General features: G+C 44.5%; 1 protein-coding gene across 7 annotated transcripts in view; it reads left to right on the top strand.

The window, feature by feature from the left end:
* Window positions 1–25,037, top strand: part of ADCK1 (aarF domain containing kinase 1) — an 88,752-nt gene extending 63,715 nt beyond the window's left edge. For all 7 annotated transcript variants that reach the window (XM_071557750.1, XM_071557748.1, XM_071557752.1 and 4 more), the window contains 7 exons: window positions 758–916; window positions 4,837–4,995; window positions 8,091–8,207; window positions 18,244–18,393; window positions 18,641–18,838; window positions 22,515–22,708; window positions 24,043–25,037. In XM_071557750.1, the coding sequence (XP_071413851.1) occupies window positions 758–916; window positions 4,837–4,995; window positions 8,091–8,207; window positions 18,244–18,393; window positions 18,641–18,838; window positions 22,515–22,708; window positions 24,043–24,214 (1,149 nt within the window). In that variant the 3' untranslated portion in view covers window positions 24,215–25,037. The remainder of the gene's footprint in view (window positions 1–757; window positions 917–4,836; window positions 4,996–8,090; window positions 8,208–18,243; window positions 18,394–18,640; window positions 18,839–22,514; window positions 22,709–24,042) is intronic.
* The last annotated feature ends 562 nt before the right edge of the window (window positions 25,038–25,599 follow it).

The following is a 25,599-nucleotide window of genomic DNA, read 5'->3' as shown; positions in this document are numbered from 1 at the left end:
CGGATTTTGCTTCCTGGATCTGTCTCTGGTAAATCTACTTCATCAACAACTTGCCTTACAGTCTAGTCCTGAGTTTCTCAGACAGAGCTGCTAATAATTTCCTCTCCTGCCTATGAAGTGCTTTGCTGTCCCCACCTGGTGCTTTTTCTGAGCTGAGGGCACTGGTTACTTTTACAGGAGATGTGAGAAAGTCCATCACATTAAACATATTTTCAGGCCAGGTTGTTGAGGTACAAACAACAGTTTTTGTGCCTCTGCCTTGAATCCTGCCCTTATTACTGCTCCCAGACATGTACTGGCTTTCACCAAGTGAGTTAGCTGCTGCTGCTGTAATGCATGCTGTCAGGTTTCAGGGGGTGATGGTGGTTGGTATTAAATGTCTCTAGAAGAAATAAATGCAAAGGAACAGCTGTTGGCTTCTTCACCCAGTAACAACGAAGGATGCTAACAATAATCATTCCAATCCATTTTCAGGACAGCCTGAAGGGGTCCCCTCACATACTGCCTGGCCGCTAGAAGTCCAAGATGGGGCTCTGACACAGGTTTCCGTGAGCAGAATATCTCCAGGGCACTTGCATGCTTGGCAAGCTTCACTGGGAGGCCAGACAGTGACAAGGCTAGGGAAGGGCACAGAAGAAGGATGAAAGGGCTGAGTCTGCCCAGCTTTGACAAGTGCACTCTCTGGCCTGTGGGCAGGGCCTTACTTAGGATAGCTTCTTGTATCCCAAGCTGATGCCTCTTTCTCTTCTCCCGGCAGATTAAAGAGCTCTTCATGAGTTTTGAGGACATTCCCTTGGGAGCAGCATCGCTAGCCCAAGTGCACAAAGCAGTTCTTCAGGACGGGAGAACGGTGGCAGTGAAAATCCAGCACCCAAAGGTCCAAGCTCAGAGCTCCAAGGATATTTTGCTTATGGAGGTAATAACTACCTGTTGACTTTGACTTACAAAGCAATTGCCATTGAAATGTGAGGGGGCCACTTTCACCCCTGGTGTAAGCAGGCATAAACAACACCAACCTGTAGCTTTGAAACCTTCACAGAGATCAGTGCTGTCTTACATGATTAATAAAGAAAGTTGGTGAGGATTGCAGTGTTGGTGATTGTGTGGATGGAAAGACTGAACAATAGGATAAGAGGGAATGAGGGCAGAAGGAAGACAGGTAAGCATGAATGACATGGTTTAGGTTTAGGTTATACATTAGGAAGAAATTCTTTACAGAGAAAGTGATCTGACATTGGAATGGGCTGCCCAGGGAGGTAGATTCACTGTCCCTGGAGGTATTTAAGAGACTGGATGTGGCACTTAGTGCCATGGTGTAGTTGACAAGGTGGTGTTGGGTCATAGGTTGGAATCGATGATTTCAGAAGTCTTTTCCAACCTAATTGATTCTGTGGTTCTGTGTGACATAGTAAGTCCATATAAGATTTAAGAACTAGAGAGTGTCCTGAAATCTGTCTTCAGCCTGTGTGCCTGTTAACTGTTTTTCTGAGTTGGTCTTGCAGTCAGAGCTGTGTGGCCAAAATAAAATCACTGCCCATGATTAGCATGTTTTTTCCAATTAAAATTTAGTGTGGATTCAACAGTGGATGAGGTTGCTATGATTCAGTTTTGTTTCTTAATCAGCTCCTTAATGCTGAACTGATTCATGGTGGAAGCAAAAACACTGAAATATGGAGAGGGTCACCTAACAGGGGCAGACACACCAATGAGAGAATCAGCTAGGGAAGAAGTTTCAATGCCTGGCTCCTATTCCTCTCCTGAATGGTAGGTACCACTCATGTTCCCAGTGCAGCGCTGTAGCTTCTCCTTAACCTCCAAGTCTAACCATGGAAGGGAGGAACTGGAGAAAAACTGTGACAGTGTACTGCATTGCAGTAGTCAAAGATGCCAGCAATATGGTATGGAAGAGGAAATGGGCACAGGGCTGAGATGGAGGAAACAGCAGGGATTAGGTCTGTAACTGGTAACAATAAAGCTTTTCACTCTTCTTACAAGCAGATACATGTATAGTCACATATGTATCTACAGTAATGTGCACGTTCATTGGCAGACAGGTAGGTCCATGGGACTAAAGCAGGGAAGCTTAAGCTGAGGGGTTCTGATAAGTGTTAGAGGGTACTGCTGATGCATTAACACAGTTCTCCATCACAGAAGATCAGCAATGAAAGATCCTGCCAGCACCCTTTCAGAGGAGCATGTAGCTAAAGCTTCTTTAGGCAGCTAAAACACCCTGCTTTGAGCAATCCTGGCTAGTCTGATTCCAGCTGGGGCACATTAGTTTGCAGCTGAATATTTATTTTGAACTCAAAGAAATTTTTGGGTTCAAAAAAGATGTCCCAGTAAGATCCGATCTGTCTGTTTCAGTGCTGTTTTGAGAACAGAGAACTGTGTGAACTGGCTTTGGGTCCACCTGTAGATCTAAATTTTGTTCGGGTCCTTTCCAGGACTGACTGTAGTGGTCTGCCCAATGAATTTGCTTATGTGAGTCATCACATTCACTGCACTTCTCAGGGGGCTTATGACATCCTTCACTCCTTCCCAGAACAGAGGTGACAGAAAAGGAGAAGTCGAGGACTAAGGATGAGCAGGTAATGAAAGACTGTGAGACCAGGGCAATAGAAGGATTCTGTATGAATGAGCCAAAACCTGTGTCTACCTTGGGATATTTGTCCTTTTATCAGTGGATATCACAGAAGAAATACTCCTTTACATCATGTTTCTGTGATTGCTGGTTATACTGGTAAGAGACATTTAAAAAAATTGTTCTAGAATGATTCCTGTCTTTTCTGGTTTTAAACTATTCCTTCTGGGAAAGTTAAAACTAAAAAAAGTGTATTTCCTTTTGGCAATTTAGTATTCTTCTTTTACAGACAGTCTAGTTTACCATCCTTGAGATCTGTTGTGTATACACAGCTATGGGAAAGTAGCTCAGAACTCGATACATGCAGTTTTGTATTTAAAAGGTCTCTTCTGGAGTGCTGGTTTACATGCCTCATCATGTACTGTGTGGGACTCTTTTTGTGTAGTCTGTGTGGAAAGCCAGATTACGTGCACTCAGGTTCTGTTACTTTAAGAATCAGATAGACATTGCAGCTAGGTAGGAGGTTAATTTAAATGTTGATGGAGATGGTCTTATTTAGAGACTGATGGGAAAGAATCTGAATGGGAAAAGCGAGATGGAAATTTCCTAAATTCACTTGAAGTTTCATAGTATCAGTGCTGACTCTTTGAAAATCAGTACAGTGTCTGGTAAACCCAGGGAGACATACCTCACTGATCTTCATATATCAATAATTATTTCAAGGCAATATGTTAGACAGATGTCAGAAAAGGAGTAGGTGAAATACTTGTTAAGTATGTCGCTGCTGTTGGCCAAGTTAGCAAATTGATTCAAAAGAGCATTTAAAGAAATTAAAAATCATGAATCTTCTCATATCAGGCACCAGCAAAATAATCTTGCAGACCCTATGAAGTTTACGTTCATGTTCATGAAGATTGCTGGTTACATTTCATTTGGGTGACATTAATTTGAATGGATTTATGCCTCTAGATATAATAGTAAAAAAATAATTCAATAGTGTCTGGAACCTGGTGATTATATTTTTAAAGGAACATTGAGTTTGGAACTGACATTTAGATAACAGAAGTTGAGACAGGGGTGGAGAACTAACGTTGCCACACAACTGAACAGGAACAGTGATGGTTCATAAATTTATTTTTTGTCACACATTTCAATCTAGCAGCTTCCTGTGTGTACTTAAATGTTTCTCCTGCAGTGCAGGAGTTCCCACCTCAGTGATGGAGATCTAGGAAGTAGTAACACACACAAGTCTGTTTCCATTTTTAGATGAATGTGTAGAACAGGTGAGATAAAGACAGCAAAGCTTGTTTTATGACTCAAGTATTTAAAAACGGTCAAACAAATTATTTGCCTTAAGATGTGGTCCAAATTGTCAGCTTGTGTAAGTTTGCAACTCTGGTGGAGAAACTAGCCCTTCATTTGAACAGAAAACATGCTTGGCTGCCGTGCAACTTTGATTATGCCATCCAGTTGTGTAATCATGATTCACTCAGTCCTTAAATGTTGCTTTAAGCAAACATTTCCAGGAACTTTTTGGATGGGCTTTTCCAGGTGCTGTTAGCTGAGTACCTAATCCCTTTAAAAAGAAGAGGATTCCAGGTAGTGGATATATGATACTTAGAAAACGCCTCCTCAGCATTACTGAGGATGTCTATGACTGATGCTGAAGAGCAACTTGCCCTCTGACCCCCACCAGAGGTGTTTTTTAAAGATAATTAGCCAACTAACTGTATCCAACCTCCTCTGTCTTCTTTGAACTGCCAAGTGGATTTACTGTGCTAGCAAAAGTCTTGTTCTGCAGTGGAAGAATTAACATAATGATGACAAGTCTTATTTTAGATCTTTCTCATCTGCTTTATCTGAGACCTATGAATGAAGCCAAACATTAACTTGTAGAATTATAGGACCCAGAAGAGAGTTGATCGAGGGCCATGCCCTTGGCGAGACCTGCCCATATGATCTTTTCTCCAGAGTTTTGTTTTCTTATTTCTAGGTGGCAGGCAACTGGGCTGCCATTCAGGTGTGTGCCATCATTTAACTCCTAGACGTGCCAGTGTGGAAGAGTAAGCCAAAATTTGTTACATGACTGAGGCATGACACTGTGTTGCACTGTGATACTGTAGGAATCCTAAAAGCACTTGGGGTGTAGGTTGGGGTTTTTTAAATCTGTAAGTTATATGGAATGATCCTATCAAAACAGCACTGAGTGGCTTTGGAGCCAGGATGCAGCTGATTGTCTGTTTCCTTGTTCTCAGGTTCTTCTCTTGGTTGTGAAGCAGATCTTTCCGGATTTTGAGTTCATGTGGCTGGTGGAAGAAGCTAAGAAGAATCTCCCCTTGGAGCTGGATTTTCTCAATGAAGGCAGAAATGCTGAGAAGGTGGCTTATATGCTCAAGAACTTTGACTTCCTGAAGGTGAGGAAACACATATTTCTGTTTATATATGTTCATATATATGTGGTCTTCCTTACTGTGTCTTATGCACCTCATTCACCAACTGGAGGAAACATATGGGGGAGGATGGAGTTCAGTCCCTCTGTGTTGTCCATCCTAGACTGCTCTGCTAATACAGACCAGGAAATGCTCTGAGGCACGCTTTCTCCATGTTTGTTTCCTACTGTACCCACTCTGTACTGGGTCCAGGAGTGGTAGCTTGGGGCCAGCAGTGTCTGGAGCCTGCTACTCATTTTCCCAGATGGTCTTTCTGAACTTGCCCAGAGCCCGAGACTTTGCCATTCTTTGCTGAGCCATCTGTTGGTACTTTTCTTGAACTTAATCTCAACTGAGGGCAAGAAATGGACATAGAACAGACTGAAGCTGATGGTGTTAATTAGTATTGGGAACACCTTGTATCTCAGGAGAAAGCATATTCACATGAGTCCTTCTTACTGCAAAAAAGCACATTCTTACTCTAGAACTAGGCATACAACCTTCATACACAAAATCAACTGCAGCTGTGTGTCCTTCCCGCTGACACTCATACTGACACACTGACTAAGGTCGCTGACAAATGTCTCAAGTACAACCAGACATGTACACACCTAATTCTTGGAAAGACCTAAGTTCACATCTTCGAACTTGCATGTTCAGAAATCTTTTGCTGGCATACAAGAGGCACAAGCCTCCAGTGTGTGCTTTCTGGAAACAGATAGTGCTGTGGGTACAGTCATTGATGTAACTGCATTTGCACATACACAAAGGCAGCAAAAAGTGTACCCTCCTTTGGACCCTCCTGCATACACACATCAAAATGAGGTTTTAACCTCCTGTTTATGTAGAAGTCCCAAGACAGAAGAGACAGAGGTCTGAAATAAGGTGAGTTTTTGTTGGGATTCACAGGTTGATGTATCCATTTTTCCTTGCTTCCTTCATGTAAAGGCTTTCCTTGTTGCCTGACTCCCTGTTTGGGGCAGTCCTTTTCAAGCCCAGTGGCAGTGATGGCCTTCCCATAGACACAGATAGCTAAGTCACCAGGGCTATGAAAGGCCAAAGGCCAATGGTTTTGCTGAGTGGGTGCTTATCAGAAGTGATGCACCTTAGAGAGCTGTATCTGTCGCAGCTGTAACTAGGATACAATCACCACCTTGCTGGGTTAAGAAGCTATCATTATATCAATATGTGTGAGAGTAACAATGGCTTGAGATGGCTAAATAATGAATTCTCCAATCTGACCTGCCAATTCAGAGACATGTTCATCACCCAAAAGCAACAGAAGAATTGGGCTCCTGTAACATTAATTTTTCTGAACACGCTAGAAAGATGAGAACTAGATTTTGTGCTGTGAACCTGTTTGAGCTTTTAAAGCTAGAGATGAATTATTTCCACACACTAGCATTACAGCCAAACATCTGTGAGTAATTAAAAAAATCACTGAAGAATTTGACTGTGATTGAGAGAGACATTTTGTGAGCATGCATAGTGCTTTACAAGCTCACTGACTAGCCCGTGTAAATACTGAGACAATAGTGAGTGTCATCTGAAGTGATCTAAGGCAGCAGGGATCAGTGAGCTACATGGGTTAGGGAACTGTTAGTTTTGGAGTTGGCTGGCTTTCTCAGCAATGTAACTGCAAAGAATGAGCATCCAAATAAGTTAAGGAGGCTGTGAGTAACCAAATCCCCCTTGCTTATAGTGGATCTCAGCATCAAAATCTAGGTTCACATGCAGAGTATGTCAAGGATGTTGAATGGTGGGACTGAGGCACATTGGACTTGCTCAGCAAAGGAGCCTTTGATCTAAAATGGCACACACATAGTAAAGTAGAAGCGATCTCTCTGGGACAGGAACAGAGGGAAGCAGATAGTTTGTGAGGATCTGAGACACTGTCAGTAGTTACAAGCAACAAATGCTACTTGTTCAGGAGCTACAATGAGCTACAGTGGCCTGGCTGGTCATCCCCTGGCTTTGGTCACACTAGGTGGACAACACCCCTTACCTCTTCCTGTCCTGCCCCAAGATGCTGGTCCTAAGTCCATGACTGGTTCAGGAGGGTGAGGAGAGGGGCCTGCACAGCTGGTTTGCTATTTGCATGATCCAAAATTTGTATCTCTGTGGGGCACAGTAATGGGAATGGGTTGAGCTCCCTTATCTTCAGTAAAATGTACCAGTGTGGCTTCACCCATGTGCAAAAGCAATCTGGATAGACTGAGGGTTTGGTCAGCACAATGATGTGAGAAATATCCAAAGAGAATTCAGCAAAGTGGCTCTTGACAATAGGGGACGTCAACATGGAAAAACTTTGTCTAGAGGGAGAGGCTGGAAAATGGGGAACCAGCCTGAGAAATGCTGGTATCACTGCCTCCCTGAATGACACCAGACCTCTTACTGGTACCTCACTCAGCTTGATTTACTGCCGATTGAATGAAAAGTGCTTTGACATTTTACACTCATTACTGTGTCACTTTGGCAATAAGATAGTTAAGGGTCTCCCAGGGTTTCTGTGAAAAGTCCCTTATTTATGACACTTGATTTTTCTCCCAGTTCAATTGCAGATGTCCTAAGTATGCAGGGTTTGTCAGCTCAAAGGCGTTCATGTCCCAAGGGGCACTGCGGAGATGCAATTTATGACGATGGCTTATAATTTTTAAAGCTGCGTAAGTGGACCCTGTGCGTAGCAAACAAGATGCAGTTCCTGTCTAAAGGAGCTGAGTGGATGATTCAGAAACTTACAATAGGTACTAGTTAAACAACCCAGCTAGAGGAGCTGCAGAGCAGGTAAGAAAGCTCTCAGACTACAGTGGGAGTGGGAGGTGGTCAAGGTCTTGTAGAGTATGGCCAGATGTTGCATGAAGACAGATCCTGCTGTTGTTGAATTGTGTTTTCCTTGTACACCTTGCTGCTGTCCTGGGAAAGAGGCTCGTAGATGGATTTACCTCCCATGTGCTCATCAAAAAAACCCTAAGTCCTCACTTCAGCCACTTGATTTTTACGCCTTCTCTGCACTGTGTGTGATAAATTCTCCTTCCTTTCCCAGCCTGTTGCTTGACCTAACCCATCTGTTCCTGTTTCAGGTCCCCAGGATCTACTGGGAGCTCTCAACAAGGCGTGTCCTTCTCATGGAGTTTATGGAAGGGGGACAGGTGAATGACAGGGCCTACATGGAGAGGAATGGCATCAATGTCAATGAGGTAATTTCTCAGCCATCTCTGAATGTGGCATGGTGTTGACATCAGCTGACCTTGAAGCAAAATGGAGGCTGACAGGACAGGACAGGGCTGAAGAAGAAGCACATACAGATGTGAACAGAGCAATCAATCTGAGAGATCTCCTTTCCTGTGCTTCTTGGAAAAGTACATAACCCTTTTTAGGGAACACTCTCCTGTAGGCTGTGCATCTAGAGAGATCTTCAAGAAGACAGTGAAAGACAACCGTGCTCTTATATTACAGACACACATGATTTGTTCCAAGATGGCAGTTCCTGTTACCCTAAAGGGACGATTTCAGCTTCTGATTATTTTTGTCTCATGGACTTTGCTATTAGGAGAGATTTTAAAAATTTTGTTCATGGCAAAACACAGTCAGCTCCATTCATCTGGACAAGTCAACTGGTCAAAAGTGAGTGAGTCATTTCTTTGAGTGAGTTTATCTTGTCATTTTCTTCTGCCATAGGCAGGGGTCACATACAGCCCACACGGTCAGATAGAAGAATGAATATTCCTCAAGTCTTGAAATAGTTAGAAAGACTTTTTTGATGCATTACGGGAGGACTCTTGAGCAATATGTACATTCAGATTTTGGGATGGGGTTCCTCAGAGTTCTTGGACAGCAGATCCATTCTGAGATCAAGGTAACTAGCATGGTGTACCTCCCTAGGACTTTGGTTGCTTCTTTGCATTTTCTCAGACTGATGGGGATAGCAAAATCGTAGCTGATTTCAGTTTTTCTAACTTGCAGAAGCTTTTGCTTGCAATAGGAGTGATTTAGGGTGAAAATTTCTGCTAATAGTTTTGTTCATCCATGCCTTTGGGAAGGTTGTTTTGTGACATCTTGGCATAATAGGTCCTATGTAGGAATGAAACCACGTATTTTCCTGATTCTGAGCTGGTCTCTGTCCATCTGTTAGGTATAGGATGCCACTCAGCTCAGTGGTTAAGACTGATTTTCTGCAAACTATCTCAGTGCCTGTTCTGAGCTCTTCTTCCTTTTTCCCACTCCCTTAAATTAATGATTAACTTTTACTGATTGCCAATAAAGCAGCAGTAGAAAGGTGGGAATACAGAGCCTGTCTAGGTCATGTGATGGGGATGGAGATCTCTTATTATGGCCACAGTAATAGAAGGTAGGAGCAATGCACACCCCAGACTTCTCCTCTGGCAAGGTGCAGCAGATGGGGACAAATACAACCAAGGTCCATTATCAGCTGCTGCTGTTGTTGCCCTGCATAAAGGACTGTGTGGCACGGTGATGAGGTGAGCAAAAGATAGCAGACATCTAAAGGAGTATGAAGAGGGAGTGGTAACCTGCTTTTCAGAACTATGACCTGGCTTATATTATAATATACAGCAATTTTGACTTTGAAGAGATGCATTTGCTCCCTATAAATCACTTGAATCTATCTACCTATCAATTCCTCTATCATCTTACTCCATTTTGTTTTTCTGAGTGGAGGAAGAGGAGTCTTCACTAAGCAGGATTTCTTGTGTGACAATGCAGCCTCGAAAAGCAAGCTGAGCCTCTTTCCTTTAAATGGAAAGAATCCCTGAGGTGAAAGCTCCCTTCAAACCAGGTTACTGACATTTACTTAATACCGTCTGTAGCAGGATTATCATTAAAGCTGCCCAAAAGCACATTAATCTCACTGGATCCGTCCAAGTGCTGGATTGTAATGGCATTTAATCAGAGAAGGCTTTGATTTCTAAAGACAAGTGCAAACACTGAAATATCTGCCTGTGGAACAGTTACTTATTCATGTGCAAGTGTAGCTGAGGAGGAGCATGCAGCTATAGGACATTGACAGTGAAAGGGAAATCTGGAGAGGGGAGTTATCAAGAAATGAGCTGGAAGGAATTTTGAGAGAAGACCAGGCCATGGCAGGGTTAAGAAGGGGACACCTGGAAACTGGATTCTTCTTGTTTCAAAACACAAGGGGATTTGCAGTCTTGGTTGGGAGGTTCCATTTGGAAGAAATGGGTAGAGCAGGGAGGAGAGGAAGGAAAGACTGAGGGGCTCTCAAGAGGTTTGTAGCATACTGTTTGTGGGAGGAAAGGAATCCTACTTAGAGCATGGATTTTTAAAGAAGATCTCAGATGGCACAAATGCTCCTTTTACACCCATTCTGGTTGTACCTGATTCATTTAGACAGACCTTGTCTGTACACAAATCTTAACATTATCTCTGGTCTGCTGCATGGGTTCTCCATGTCCTTCCCTGTGGATTCTCTGCCTGTCTCCACAGAGGCTGCTGGATCAGCAGGCTGTGGGAGCTGTGGAGTTTCCAGATGCACTCATGGCATGTGCTGTATAGCCTCCAACTAACTAGTCAGTTCAGGTAGCCAAGTGGAGAGTCCCCATGATCACCCTGGTTTGGATTTGAGTCAGGGAAAAGAAACAATGCCTTGTACTTGAGCTCACCAAGAGCTCATGTGAATGATTCAGAAGTCAGGAAAGTATTTTGTGCAGCTGAGAATTGAAAGCAAACAACTAAGGTACTTAAGATGAGTACAATTACTGCCATCTGTCACCCCATCCTACTGTAACTTTTTGCTTCTTTCTTTACTAAATGGGTTCTGCATTGAAATGGTGACTCTTAGCTCGATAAAGAGCCCAGCTACCTTCTTGTGATTGACAGCTTTGCAAGTTGAAATATTCTTTCAGTGTGGGATTTACCCTTCTGCCAAGAGTCAGGAGCTGCAGCCATGTAGCTGCTAAAATTTAAGTGGAATTTCCCAGGGTGGGATCTGTTTGTCAGTGCAAGTGTGGAAACCTCTCATGTCTCAAGTATTTGTGCTTATAACATTCAAGTGGTTAGATGAAGCAGAGCATGGAGAAGAACACTGTTCCTGGGGAAAATGGCTATTCTTGCTCTTTACACTTGGTGATGTAGTCAGGGAAGAGGTTTCTTTGCAGATTCTCCTATATTTCATCTTGCTGAAGCTTAGTGAAATTCGCTGAAAGGCACTGGTAAGCAAGGATAGCGACCTCCAGTGACTTCAGCTTTTGAGCTGTGCAAAGACACCAAGTAAAAGAGTTAAATTACACACAAACCCATTTCTTACTGAAAGTCAGTCCCAACTGTCCTCGTCAATCATCAATCAATGGCTTAAGTCTCAGCAAGATGCTTTACATTAAATCCAAGGAAATACAACTGTATTTAAAGCCAAGGGGAAATGATCCTCATGGTCATTTTGGGTCTGACAGATGCAGGAAACAATTAAAAAGACAATAACTGATCTTCTCTATCTGCATCCTTTTGAGAATTTTGACAAATTTGTCAAGTTAGTCCCTCAGTTCCCAGGGTGGATGAGTCAGGATATTTCTCCCCACTGAAATGCCATGGAAGATGGGGCATTGAGCAGGAAAATAATTGCCTCAGTCTCCAACAGAGAGTATGCTAGGAGTGCACTCCAGGAGTCCTAAAATCTATTTCTATATCTTAATGACATCATGTGTGTCCAGACATCACCTTACTGTAATGCTTGTTTAGTGCATAGTGATAGCACTGCATAACAGAGCATTGTTGATCATCACAACTGGATCACAGAGGACAGAGTGTGAAATCGGATCTTTCGTGTGTGACCACCCTAATCTATGGACAAGGACCATTTCAGAGCAGAGACATGCAGTAGGCTCCAAATCATGAGCATTTTCCATCCACACTCTTTGCTAATTTGACATGAGTTTAACTGGGCAGAATTGGCCTGGCAGGATTAAGCAAACCCTTAGATGATGGCTGTAATAACAATGAAAGAAAGCAAAAACCCAATACAGTCTTCAATCCAATTAACCTTCGATTAAGGTTCTAAAATCAATGCTATTATTTTGGCTGGAGGAGGTAATATTGAGCCCTGAGAAATGAGCTGCACAACGACCTTTACTTTTAATGAGATCAATAGAAGTTAGTGTCGCCATCTCTTAAAATAATTGGCAAATATTACAGCCGAATTAAGGCCAGAGACTAGTATCTGCTCTTGATCTAAGGAGACAGTCACAGATGGAGGTGGGACAGGAAGGGATGATGCCCTATCAGGCAGTTTCATCTGGGACTTATCAGAGGCAGGCAGTGAGATCATATCTACAGAACCATGACACAGGATTTTTTTCTTTGCCATTCTTCATGTCAGTTGGAGGCATGGAGCCAGGATCACTCCAGTTTGCTCACAAGTCCAGGAAAGTATCAGTGACTTTCCCCAGATAATCTAGGCTGGTTGTTAGCTTGCAGCTACCCTTGAACATGATGTATGTGCTATTTTTTTACTGTAGGAGGTTCAAATTTGCGTGCATTCTTTCTTTTCCAAGAGGTTTATTGCTAACTATTGTGTATTGATGTTTTTAAAGATGCCCATTTGTGATGAACTTTCTGGTCTTTTGTTAATGTCACATTGCTTTGTCAGCTGGGTATGCTGATTTGTGAAGGGGAGAGTTGCATACAGGGGCAAGGGCGGCAGGTTGTCTAGGCTTTCAAAACTTATGGCAGGAACTTACTGTGGCTGTGTACATACACAACGAGAAATACATCACTGCTGCTACTTGTGCTACAGCTTGGGATCCTCTGAGTTAGATGACAGAAGTGCAGTGTTAAAATACTTGGTAGCCTGGATATGAGTCTTAACTAGAAAAGATGGGGATTAGTAGGGAATTGCAAAGTACATAGGAAACTGAGAGAGGCAATGGTGGAGAGAAATTACTGTATAATAGAGTTTTGTGAGGTTTGCTCTTCAAACAGATAATACTTAAAAAATTGGTGATGACATCAACACAAACAGAACCATGTCAAGGAGATTGTTGATGACACCGTGTTGGGAGGTCTGAGGATACAGGGGAGGACTTGTTGGCCTTGAGGACTGAAGTTATAGAAAGGAACAAAAATGAGCAATACCAAGTTAAAAGTCATGTGCTTAGAAAATAATAAGAAGAGTTTCTTAAATGTATTGGGAGTTTATCAGAGGGAACTGACATAGTAGAATTAACTTTGGGATATTAGTCAGTCATAGGGTGTGTGCTTCCTGTGCAGTTCAACTGTGTAAGAGGCAGGTTGACTCCTAGGACATACCAGGTCCTAAGTAGAAATGGGGCAGTATTTCTTCTGAATTTATGCTGATTATTATCTGATAGGTGGACACCCTAGAGTAGTAAATACTGAAGAGGGATGAACTAGTTAAACTCTATTATGTATTAGTATTATGATAACTGAGGGGATAATTTAAACTGAACATAATTAAAATTAGGCTGGGATTTAAGGGAAAGGTTCTGCTCATCTGAAGGTAAATTTTGAAACAGCCTCCAACGTGCTGCTTTTTGTCTTACATATTTCCTGTGAACTTGACCAGTTTACAGAGAGACTTGGTGGTACTGTACGGTAACAATGCTTAATATCTGCACTGCATTGTTATTTTCTTCTGTATTGCCTTGTAATTCACAGTAGAGTAGTTTGTTACATGTAGCATTCTTTGCCACATTGAGTACATAAAACGAACTTCATGTGCTTACATTGGTGAAGAGTTACTTCAACTCTGGTTGTTATACATGACTTTGTCACTCCATTGTTGTATTGTTGTCTGCAGTCGGTTTATTCCTCAGCTCTGTTTTTTTCAAAATTAAAACACTGGGCTGAAAATGTGCGGTTTGCCTGACACAGTGTCATGGTCGTGTCACGTAATGTGGCAATGGCAGTTTGCTATTTGCGTTGACTGGTAAGGCCACAGACTCACTTGGTGACTGTAGTCATCATGTTCTGCTGCAGCACAGACAGGCAAACGAAACTTCTTTTAGGCAGTAACACACTTTCTGGCAGTAGGCAAGGACTGCCTCTGGCCAAAGCCAGAGCCTGATGTCATCCTGACATGTCAAGCTCAGCTGTGCTTGCTGACTAGCATAGTGTTTGTTCTTATGTGTTATGCCTATATTATGCTATTCATGATAACACCACTGTCTGCCTAGTGGTATTTCTTGTAGCACATCCAGAACTACAAGTGCTTCTGCTTCCTTGCAATTCAAACCTTTTAACATCAATAGATTTCTCTCCTCTGCCATTCCTTAGCCAACTTTGGAATCTTCAGCTCTTTTTATCTTTGTCCCAAGTAAATGCCTTCTGCATCCTGCTCATTTATTTGCTTTCTCTGAACTCCCTCTATGTTGCCTGTATTTTTCTGTTAATGAGATGTCTGGAAGTGAAGACAGAATTCCAAGGATGATTATTATTTTTTTACAATGTGCAGAAGAACGATGCTGAGGGGACACTGGTAATGATAAAGACCCCATTGTGTTGGATGATAAACAGGGAAAGGACTTATGACCTCTCCATGTCATAACAAAAAGCCTGTCTGTTAATTTTGGTCTTGCTTCTGTAAATCATTGCAACCTTTTGTCTGATTTATGATGCACTTTCACCCCAAGGTCTCACACAGCCTAAATGCTTGCTGAATTCCTCCCTTCTGCTGAACAGAGGTTTTCATGTCTGTTTACTCATTTCACCTAGCTGCATCCTTCCAGAGTGACCTCTGTAGTGTTATTTATCCCATGGCCTTCTCAATAAGAGTGGAATAAGGGCCCATAGGGACTAGGCACAATATTGGAGAATTAATGTATAAAAAAGTTTCATGTTGTTTTCCTATAAAGGTGTCCATGTTTTTCAAGAAACATGAACTCCTTTTGTCTGAATTATAATGACAAATCACTATTCACATACTGCAGTCTAAACTCTAGAGTGTAAAGCTTCCTGTTTGGTGTAGAATTTGACAGTATTGCTACTTTCTATCTTAGTTTAGGGCGGTCCCGTGGTGTAAAGGAGAGCACTCTGGACTCTGAATCCCAAGGGAATCCCAAGGACCTGAGTTCCAGTCTCAGTGGCAACCATCCCCTGGCAGTTCAATGCCTCCCTGTCATCCCATCCCGTCAGATCTCGGATGCTTAGCAAGGTCAGCCCCGGTTAGTACTGGGTGCTGTGACAGTCCTGACGACTTCACTGTCACTCTCCAAGCTCGCTCGGCCGTGGCAAATGGACCTCAGGACTTAAACGGTGGGGCCAGTTCTGCACACACTGTGCCTCACCTAAAAACTCCACAGGCTGAAAGGGCTCACCCACGTGGGGAGAGCCCTGCCTAAATCTGCGTTCATGAAGTCTGGCCATACATACATCTTAGTTTAATATGTATCCTGTTTTAGAGGCATATCAACAGACAAAACTATGTGAAAATACTTTAGTATGCAGCACAGCTCCATCTCTTACAGTAGGTAATTTTTTTCAAAAGTAAAAACTGTTTATATGCTTGTATCATAATTCCTTGTAGGGCGGTCCCGTGGTGTAATGGTGAGCACTCCGGACTCTGATCACAAGGTCGTGAGTTCGAGTCTCAGTGGAGACCGTACCGGGCAGTTCAATGCCTCCTTGCCATCCGATCCTGTCAGATCTCGGATGCTCAGCAGAGTCAGCCCCGGTTAGTACTGGGTGCTGTAGACAGTCCTGAGGACTTCACTGTCACTGTCCAAGCTCGCTCGGCTGTGGCAGATGGACCTTGGGACTTAAACAGTGGGGCCAGTTCTGTGCATGCTGAGCCTCACCTAAAAAATCCACTGTGCAGGCTCAAATGGCACACCCCCACCTGGGGAGAGCCCTTCCCAAATCTTCGCTTGCAAAGTTTGGCCACACATACAATTCCTTGTAACATATCTATTGTATGCTAATGAAATAATACAGAATGCATTCATCTTATTTAAAGAAGCCATAAAGTTTAGTTTCAGTGTAAATACTGGAGATAATCAAAGTTGCATGCTGGTGAAGAGAGAATTATTAGTACAGTGGGGAAGGGAGAGAGGATGTGGATATTGCAGTGAAGATTGTCTTGTACCCTTGACCCAGCATGAGGGTCTGAGCAGGGCTGTGACCTCTCTGTTTTCATGGGAAGATGAATCTCGAGCTGCTTGTACATTGCATCATGGGCTGCAAAAGGCTATGACCGTAGGTCTGTGCTGAGGGTGATGCAGGAACAGGGACCTCCTCTGTACCTGGAGCCTGCAGCCGTATCATAAGATGCTGTTTTGAGAGGAGCATGGGTAACCTGGTGAGAGGCTTTTTTGTAGGATCCTAGGATATTTGGGATCGGAAGTGACCTCAGGAAGTGTTCTATCAAATCTCCTTTTAAGGCAGGGTCAGTTTTGAGGTCAGACCAGCTTATTTGGAGGGTTAGCCAGTCAGGTCTTTAAAACCTCCAAGGATGGAGATTGCACAATCCCTTCAGCCATGACCAACCAACAGGTTTGCAGAACTGCCAGCCCTTGTCTGGACATGTGTTTAATGGGTATGAGGCATTGAGTTGTGCCCCAGATTGTCCACAGGTCCTCATCTTCACTAATTCTGTGCTCTTCCATGTCCCTGGAGGGCGAACAGTTGAGGCAGGGAGGGCAAAACATGGTTAACCCAGTATGAACACTAGTGTTGGGATTGATGCTGTGATCAGTCATGATGTCCAAGTCCATTCCTTCTGATGTGCAGATCCCTGGGAGACCGTGTAAATGAGTGACTGGCTTAAAACAGCATATCCTTGGACTGTCAGCAAGTGCTACTCTGCTCTTCTAGGAGATCACAGCACCTGGTACTTTGATCCTGTCTAAATTTAGAGCTTGTCGATCTAGGAGACGTATAAGGGTTACTTCATGACTCCAGTGATCTCTGTTGGCAATTGAAAAGGGAACCATCACTTCCCTCAGTGAGTACTTAAAGTAACACCTGTGTGACATTAGGGACACTGCACTGTGGAAGATCACAGGGCTATGCTGTGCCATCTATGTGGGTGATTCAGCATGGGACCAGCATTCATCATGACTCAGCAGTGATTCCAGGTCCTACTTGAGAGACAGAGTATTGTTTCACACGATCCTACAGCTGTCCCTGTTGGTGTGCTGCAGGAAGGGTTTCTATTCTTTCTCCTCATTTGTGGTTTCTTGGGCTATCCATAATGAACGCTCTTCTCAGAGGTGGCCGCATTTCAGAGGTGGGTAAAGCAGACTGTTTCTTGGCTGTCTGGTTTTCTACAGGATGAGCTGTCATTAGTATCCCTGTTACCTCTTCTACCACCTCTGCTTATGGGGACAGCTGCCAGTTTGCTGCTTACACAGTGTGTCTAGAGACATGCTTGGAATAATTTATAACTGTCTTTTAATTACTTGTTCAGCACACTGCTGAGAAGCACTGCACTGCTCTGGGATGGCAGGGAGGGCTGGTGGTGGGATGGCAGGGCAAGGCTGCTGTGTTAGTGCATGGCAAGGGATTGATTCTGTGCCCTGGGGATGTTTGCTTGCTCCTAGGAGGTTTTTAACTTTAATAACATCTCTTGGTGATAAGGAGCAGTAGCATGGAGGGACACTGCAGTGACAGGATGATTTAAACAGCCTTTCTGTGCTGCTTCATCTTCACAGACATTGCAAATCAGATTAGCATGGGTCTGAGGAAAAGAAGAGGGAAAGTGGGGAACAGTATGATGGAGGGATGGGAGCGGGAACCCATGTTCATTCTGGTGAGCAGATTAACAGGCTGAGTCTCCCCACACCCCTTCTCCACTGGGTCTTGCTGCCATCCATGGATGGGAACACCTGAGTCCTCCTCCAAGCAATCTCATCTACTCCAGCAGCAATTTCTATGTGCCTTCCCTGTGAATGCATGTCTGCTCCTTTCTGCTGTCCTACTTTCCTCCTCATTACCAGAAACCCCATTCCTACCCACAGGTATTTTCTCTTTTATATGCCAGACAAGTGTCCTTAAATAAGTCCTGATCCCACAAACACCCTCATGGTTCTCCCTGCATGGATCCTTCAATGCCCTGGGTCACTGCGCTACTGGTGCTAGCAGTTACCCTGTGTGTTTGTCAGTGAGAGGCTACAGGAGCTCTGGATGGGGACATTGGCATGTACAGACCCCTTTCCCCGCAGGGTTGGCCCACAGAGGCTGTCTCCCCGCCCCGGCAGGCACCCTGCTGTGAGTGGCAGTGTGTGACCATCTCCTGTCTCCTCACAGATCTCTCGCAACTTGGGAAAGCTCTACAGTGAAATGATCTTTGTGAACGGCTTTGTGCACTGTGACCCACACCCAGGAAACGTGCTAGTGAAGAAATGCCCAACCTCTGGCAAGGCTCACATTATCCTCCTGGATCATGGGCTCTACCAGGTATGTAGCTATGGAGGTTTTCTAGAGCTTTGTGAGGCTGCCTTTGGGCATCAGGCTGAAAGAGCACATCCAGGTGCAGCCTTGCCCCTCTAAGCGCATGTGAATATATTCTTCCTGTTACTCTCATAACCCCCCAAGGATATTTTCTGATCCTGAAATGGGGGATAGAACACAGCTAAGGGGCACCAGACTTTACCCCCAGTTTCCTGTCCTCTATGGGCTTCTGGCACCATGTCTCCCTTCCCAGGTGCTGAGCGAGTCATTCCGCATGGACTACTGCCGCCTTTGGCAGGCGCTCATCAAGGCTGATATGAAGAGGGTGCAGAAGTACAGCCGGCGTCTCGGAGCAGGGGATTTGTACCCTCTCTTCGCCTGCATGCTTACTGCCAGATCTTGGGAGTCTGTCAACAGGGGTATTGACCAGTCCCCAGTCTCAGCCAGCGAGGTAGGTCCTGTATGTCCTTCCCTAATGTGTGCACAACCTTCTCCTCAAGTACCTTTGTTGAAACCGCTTGCACTACTGATACTGCAGCAGTGCTGGGCAACCCCTGGCAACCCTGTAGCAATTTCTGCATTGATAGCTGAGCTAGAAAAACCCAGGAGTCCTTCTGCAATGTGTTTTATAGTGGCTGAACTTAATTTCCCAGATTCACTTGTCGTGGGCTGCTTAATTTTTTGTCTAATATTTTAATGCCTAAGTTTTCACTGTTTCTGGCAGGAGAAACATTTGTAAATTATCCTTTTCTTGAAAAAATGTTGAATGCAGCTGTGCAGAGAACCATCAAGGGGTCTAGGATAAGGCAGAGGAGACATAAAGGCTTAGTGGGAAGACACGAGAAGGATAATGCATTATCACTATTCATGTAAATGACTATCAGCACTGATACAAATTCCTAAAAACCCCTGAAAATTACTTCCCAGTCAGAAACCCTATTAACTTGGAGTCAAGGTTGCTTAACTGCAGATGCTGTCAACTCAGTCACCACAAGTCTAGGAAATTGTCACTTAAATTCTCCACCCTTTCTTATCCACACATGCTGGGATCCTTCTTATGCCTCCTCGCTCACCTGACACACACACACCAACTTAAGAATAGTAGAGCCTCTGTCAACTGTGCTGTATTTAGAGGGTCACATATAGTGATGTGATTTCAGCCAATGGACTAGTGTCTGTAAACAGAAGCATGTTGTATCCTATGATTTGCTTTTATCTGCATGAATTTGTATCAGAGAGGAAAAATTAATTTAAGTAGTGTTACAATATTGATAAATTAATTTAAGTAGTGTTACAGTATTGTCCTATGAAATTCTCTTCTGAAAGTGTCTTCATTTTGATGGATATGACAGAATTTGCTGCACTGGCTTGTCAGTATTCATAGCAATGAGGAGGTCAGATGCCTTAGGTAGTGGACCCTCCACACTCCAACCAGTAATTTGATTGCTTCCTACCTGAGTTAATTTTCTGAACATCAGAAATAATATAGTGACTGTCTAGCAGATCTATGCTTGATCTGGTGAGTTCTGGAGCTACCAGAAAGTGAATTGGCACAGAGCTGGCTCCAATACTATAAAGCCAGTGTTGAATATGAGCTAGTGAGCACTGTTTATTCTCAACTGGCTTGGGAAGGTTATGGCAGAGGGGTAGTGGCAGCTGCATGGTGCCTTGTGTGTGCTAATGAACTTTGTCATTGAGTTGAATTGCATGTATAGAACCAGCTCTGTTGTCTTTGCCTACATGACACAATTAATGCTGAAACTAGATAATCCTGCAGTAGATAATGGGGAGCTGAGCAGATTTGCTGTGGCATTAGGAAATGAGCTGCTGCTTGCCCTTACTTTAGAGGTGAATTTGAAAGATTTTATCAGCAGCAAGAGCTGAGTGCTGTGTAGGCAGGTACCATCAGCACAGAACTCCAGAGAGTATGCTTGAAGATGTATCGACATGACAGTAGCCTGTGAGACAAGGAAGAAACTCTTCTGAAACAAAATCTTATCTGTAGTGCTGTACCCAGTCTGCAGCACTGCATCTTGAGAAAGGTTTGATGAAACTGGGGCAAGTCTAGGAGGAACCTACAAGGTTCAAGCCAACACAATCCAGGAGGTAAGTCTGAGGAAATTAAGGCAGAAAAAAGGCAAGGCAGGTTGAGGAGAGTTGTAGAAGTGATATGCAAATCTCTTAAAGAGTGCTGCAAACAGACAAGAAGTCATGGTTTTAAATTCAGCTAAATATGAGAAAAGCCAGATCTAACAACAAAGCCAGCGAAACACTAGTGCGAATGTTCTGGGAATGCTTTGAGCCACATCATTGCAGAGTTTGAGGTGCAGGCTGGGCAAAATAAATGTATGAGGATTGCCATAGGTGTAGTTGTTCCTGCCATAAGCCAGGGCCAGGCAGCTGATTGCTCAGGGTGGCTGCTAGCCTCATCTCATCTGATTCTATGATGTGTTTTGCTGTGTCCTGCAGCAGCCTCAGCAACTGCAGCCAAGGGGCTTTTCTCAGGTCCTGTGGCATAGCTCATTTCTTCCTCTGTGCACAGGCTTTGCCCTTGACAGAAAATGACAGTTCTAATGACAGATCATGTGGTTGTTTTGTGATGTGGACAAGCAGCTGGAGCTAAAATAAAAAGAAAAGAAATAAAAAAGAAAACCTCTGTGTGGAAAATAAAGTAGGCTCTGCAGTGATGCTGGCTAGGATAAGGGATAAGAAATAATCAGGGAGGAATTTTCTGCCAACAAATAATGGAACAAAACATTTAACATTTAGGAGAGCTAAGCATCTTCTCGCTGAAGCTCTGTGTATTTGGTCAGTGACAGAGACAGGAGAACACAAAGATTTATTTGTCAGCAGCAAAGCAACCATGATAGTGTGTGAGCTGTATACATCTGACCATCACTACCTGTACACTCAGTTTGTGCAAGTCTGTTCCTTTATAACAAGTCTGAAGTTCACAAAGGGCGTGAAATCTCACAGGCCATCCCATATTGCAGAGGAGAGAAGGTTTTAGAGCTGTTGTTTTCCACAAAGGAGTCTTCCTCTTGTAAGAAGTTATGTACTGCTCTCTGCATGTGTCCTGCTGGATTTTGGAGATTTCAGATGTTCCAAGGACTTCTGTTTGGATTTGCTGATTCATGTCATGGCCTCTGTAGGAAGAGGTAGAGACATGGTATGTATATAGGATCAGCTCCCTACCACACTGTGCTACATTTAGTGGGATGGTGAGTTTGAGGGAACTCTAAGTTCTAAAAACAGGCAGAAGAGGTGGGGCTGGCTGTCTTGCATGCTATAGTGCCTCGTGTTTGGAGGGAAACCCATCTTAAGTGGCTCAGGCTATAGCTCCTAAGTGGGCAATAGGGTTAGGGTTCTTACAGGGTTCTTACAGTGGGCAATATGTTTGTTGGAATCTGGAGGACCAGAGAACATGAAGGATCACCCTGTGCCTGCCTTGGACTTACACTCTTTCCTTAAAAATCTGCTACTGGCTGCTGTCAGACAGGACATAGGTCTAGATCTGACAGATGACAGTTTTTGATCTTTTGGGTTATCACGAGGCTTAACTGCATAATGTTTTCTCTCCTCTGCTGAGTTGTGTTGAGGACAGATGACTAAACTAGGCCTTGGAAACAGCTTCATCAGTATAGCACAGAGCCATCATTTGCATGGGATAGCAAGAGAAGGAGCAGCCTGGTTGTCTTCGCAGCATCACTCCTCCTTCCCGAGCAGTCCTGTGCTACCTGCAGCTCTGCCAGTTATGGGGTTGGTGAGGTGAGAGTCAGTCAGGAGTCTCCAAGGGCAGTAGTGAGATACGGTTGCTGTAGGCTGCCTGGGGCCAAGAACTAAGATAGCAATGAGTGCCTATTAATCCAGGCAGTGAGGGGACAGGGCCTTATCTCACTGTGTGGCAGGTGGGACACAGCAAGACTGGTCTGTGACTGCTGTGAATGCTTGGGACAGCCCAGTGTTTGCAGAAAAGGAGGACAGAGCTCTTTAGCTTCTGGCCTAGAGTCATGGTTTGTAAAAACACTGTTTCTTCCTGCTGAATCTGAGCTGCATCTGGACTTGGATTTCCTATGCACTCTCAACTTCTTTCTCCTTTCTTCCTGACATGGCCTGGCTGGCCACAGGATGTGGAGATCCGGTCCAACGCTGCTGCTTACTTACCCCAGATCACCCAGCTCCTCAACAATGTCCCTCGCCAGATGCTGCTGCTGCTGAAGACCAATGACTTGTTAAGGGGGATTGAGTCAGCCCTGCACACGCGGGCCAGTGCCAGCTCCTTCCTAAACATGTCTCGCTGCTGCATCAGAGCTGTTTCCACGTGAGTATCTTCTCCAGGCACCAGAGACCACGGAGCAGCAGGAGATGACTGTCCCTGTGGTGCAGGAGCTGAGTGGGATCCCAGGTCCAGCAGGTCAGTCCCTTAGAGCTGAGCAAGGCGAGCAGGACAGACCCTGAGATGGTGATCAGATCCAGTCAAAAGTCTATCAAAAGGCAGCATCATGGTGATGGAGCAGGTCTAAAAACAAACCAGAAAGTCAGTATTTAGCTCCAATCCAGTGGTTGTCAAGAAGGTCCATGACAAGACTGAGGGCTGAGGTCAAGCCAAGAGGTCAGTATATGAGTTGAGATCCAGGACATGAGGCTTCACAGCAGGGCATGAGCTGGGGATCATTACTCTTCCAGTGTAGCTCAGGCAGGAACTAAAGGTGCAGGCCTGAGATTAACTGTGTCTCCTGGGCCTATGACCAGAAGGTTGGGCAGGACCATTAGAGGCTTATTAAAGCCCCCCACTCAGGTAGCCTGATAAGGCTCTGACTTGACATCTTGACCTCTTATTCTTAGCTGTGGATCTCTTCCCCTCATTATCACATCAGTTATGATCCTACCCTTGCTCAGTTACACATCTCAGCCTCTGTCTGTGCTGTTCTCACATCCATCAGCTTCTTCAGAGGACAAATCTGTCACCCTGGGACTGGGGACAGGGATAAATTTGGAAGTCTTGGGGTAGGGGTTTAGGATTTGACCCCCTAGAAGAAATGAAGGGGCTTCCTGTCCATTACAGCCTGACTGAGAGGCTAGGGCTGACGGTGAAGGTGAGGCTGATGTTTAAAAGCCAGGAACAAGAGTCATGCAAGTGATTTCCATCTGTGGGTCTTAGGAGTCAATGCACTTCTGCCTCAGATTCCCCCTCCTTGCCAGATGAAATAGCAGTTATTTCTCTGGTTGATGAGGGACCTATGAAGCCCAATTAGCCTCTGCTTCTAAAGAAAGGTGAAGAAATACTTTTCCTGGAGTAAGTGTGTCAGGATTGCTGGACTCTTACAAGTGTGCTACCAGGAAAAGCTACAGGAGTGCCCACCTGCCCCTGTTAGCTGAAGTGAAGCTGGGCAAAGAAGCAGAGGATGCCATGATCCAGGATTGCAGCTTCACAAGGGAGCAGGCTGTCTGTTCTGCTGGATTCAGTCTAAAAGAAGCAGTTCCCAGCTTCTTAGAAGCACTACTTGAAGGAAATCCCTGCTTCCTGGGGATTCTCCGGATGTGGGATGTTGCCCTCCCCTGGTGAAGGGTCAGTTGTACCGAAGTAAAGGACAGGCCTCCTTCCCCCTGGGCTGTATCCTGCTGGATCTAATGCAGCTGTTTCTCTCGTTCTAGGTACCAGAGGAGCAGGAGTCACTCACTTTACAGGAGGGCCCAGATCTCACTCACAGAAGCCCTGAACCTGTGGCAGATCAACTTGTATGAACTGTTCCTGTGGCTGAAGGGGTCCCAGCTGGGGAACTGGGTCATTGCTCTCCTGAGACGGATGCACCATTCCACATACTGACACAAACTGGTGGGAGAGGCCTGGGTGCCTCCACCGTTCCTTCTGCTCTCCACGGCATATTTGCCTTTCTGACTTACTGTCTATTTTTGGGGTTTATTCCACATTACACACTGCACTGTCCTTGCCTTTTACAGCATTAGCTTCGTCTGTGGTGCTGAGAGATTGAGTTGGTACCAGAGTTCTACTGTTTCCTGGTTTAGGAAAAGGAGATGCATGATACCTTGTGTCAGGAAGGACAGGATACTTTTTTTCCCCATCTGAGCAGGGTAAGTTTCACTCAGATTCAAGTGAACTGCACTGGAAGCAAATGCCTCTCCTTGGCTCTCTTAAACAATCTTAGAGAATTTAAGAGAATCTTGACCCTCCCTAGAATGCCCCCAGACATTTCTTAGACCTTAGAGAGAGCTGGTAAGTCCCTTTAAAATGCAATGGGGTGTATATTAGTTTGCACAGTCTCCTTAGTCTGATTTCTATTCAGGTGTGCAGAGTTTATCAGAGGGGTGAGACCTTGTGGAAAGCTGTCACTAGGACTTCCTCTCCCAGCACCAGGGAAAGGGGACATGAATGGTGAGAGTGGTAGACTGGGAGTCCCAGCTTTCTGAGGTCTGCCTCCAGTCCCGTCAGCAAGTGCATCTATATTTTTGGACTTTCCTGGCCTGTTACCTTGCACGTGAAGTGAGGGAAGGAGACAGTGGTCTTGTCTCTTTTCTGAAATTCAGGGAAAGCAGTAGGAATGACAACTCAGGGCTCTGAAACTGCTGGTAATGCATGTGTACTGTACAATAATGCCACACTACAAAATAAATGTGTTGTATCAAAGATCTTTGGGGGAGGGATGCCTGGATGTGTACTCAGAGTTATGTTTGGGCCTCTAACCTGAGTTCTGTTTCCATTTCTCCACTGAATGACTGATGCCAGGCAACGCTGGCAATTCCTTACTAGCCAAAAGAAAGGACCACTTGGTCTTTCCTCTATCCAAGAGGTTTCTTCCATGTCTGAGTCCTCTTGTGCTATGTCAGACATGTGTTGGGATGGCACAGAAGAGCAGGCATCATTCTACTGGGAAGGATGCACCACACCTTGCCACCCAGATCCATGCTGGGCCTACCTCCTCCTTGCCTGTGGCAATAGGCTGCAACACATCTGTGTGACATCACCATCCCCATGCCACACACTGAGCATTTCACGTTGTCACTGCCTGTGATGTTTCAACTGCTTTTGCCTTGGACAAAAACCTGCCATGTGTTCAGTCGTGCAAGTGACAAGTCTGATGGCTCTGATTCTGCAGTTATGGGAGAGCCACTGGAAAGTCTCACCCAGAGGCCTGCTTTATGTGAGACATTTTTGGGATCTTGGGAGACATCTGTGCTACTTGTGAGAATTCC

This window comes from Pithys albifrons, chromosome 6 (assembly GCF_047495875.1).
Source record: "Pithys albifrons albifrons isolate INPA30051 chromosome 6, PitAlb_v1, whole genome shotgun sequence".
NCBI classification, from domain to species: Eukaryota; Metazoa; Chordata; class Aves; order Passeriformes; family Thamnophilidae; genus Pithys; species Pithys albifrons.
This window is presented reverse-complemented; position numbering and strand designations above follow the sequence as displayed.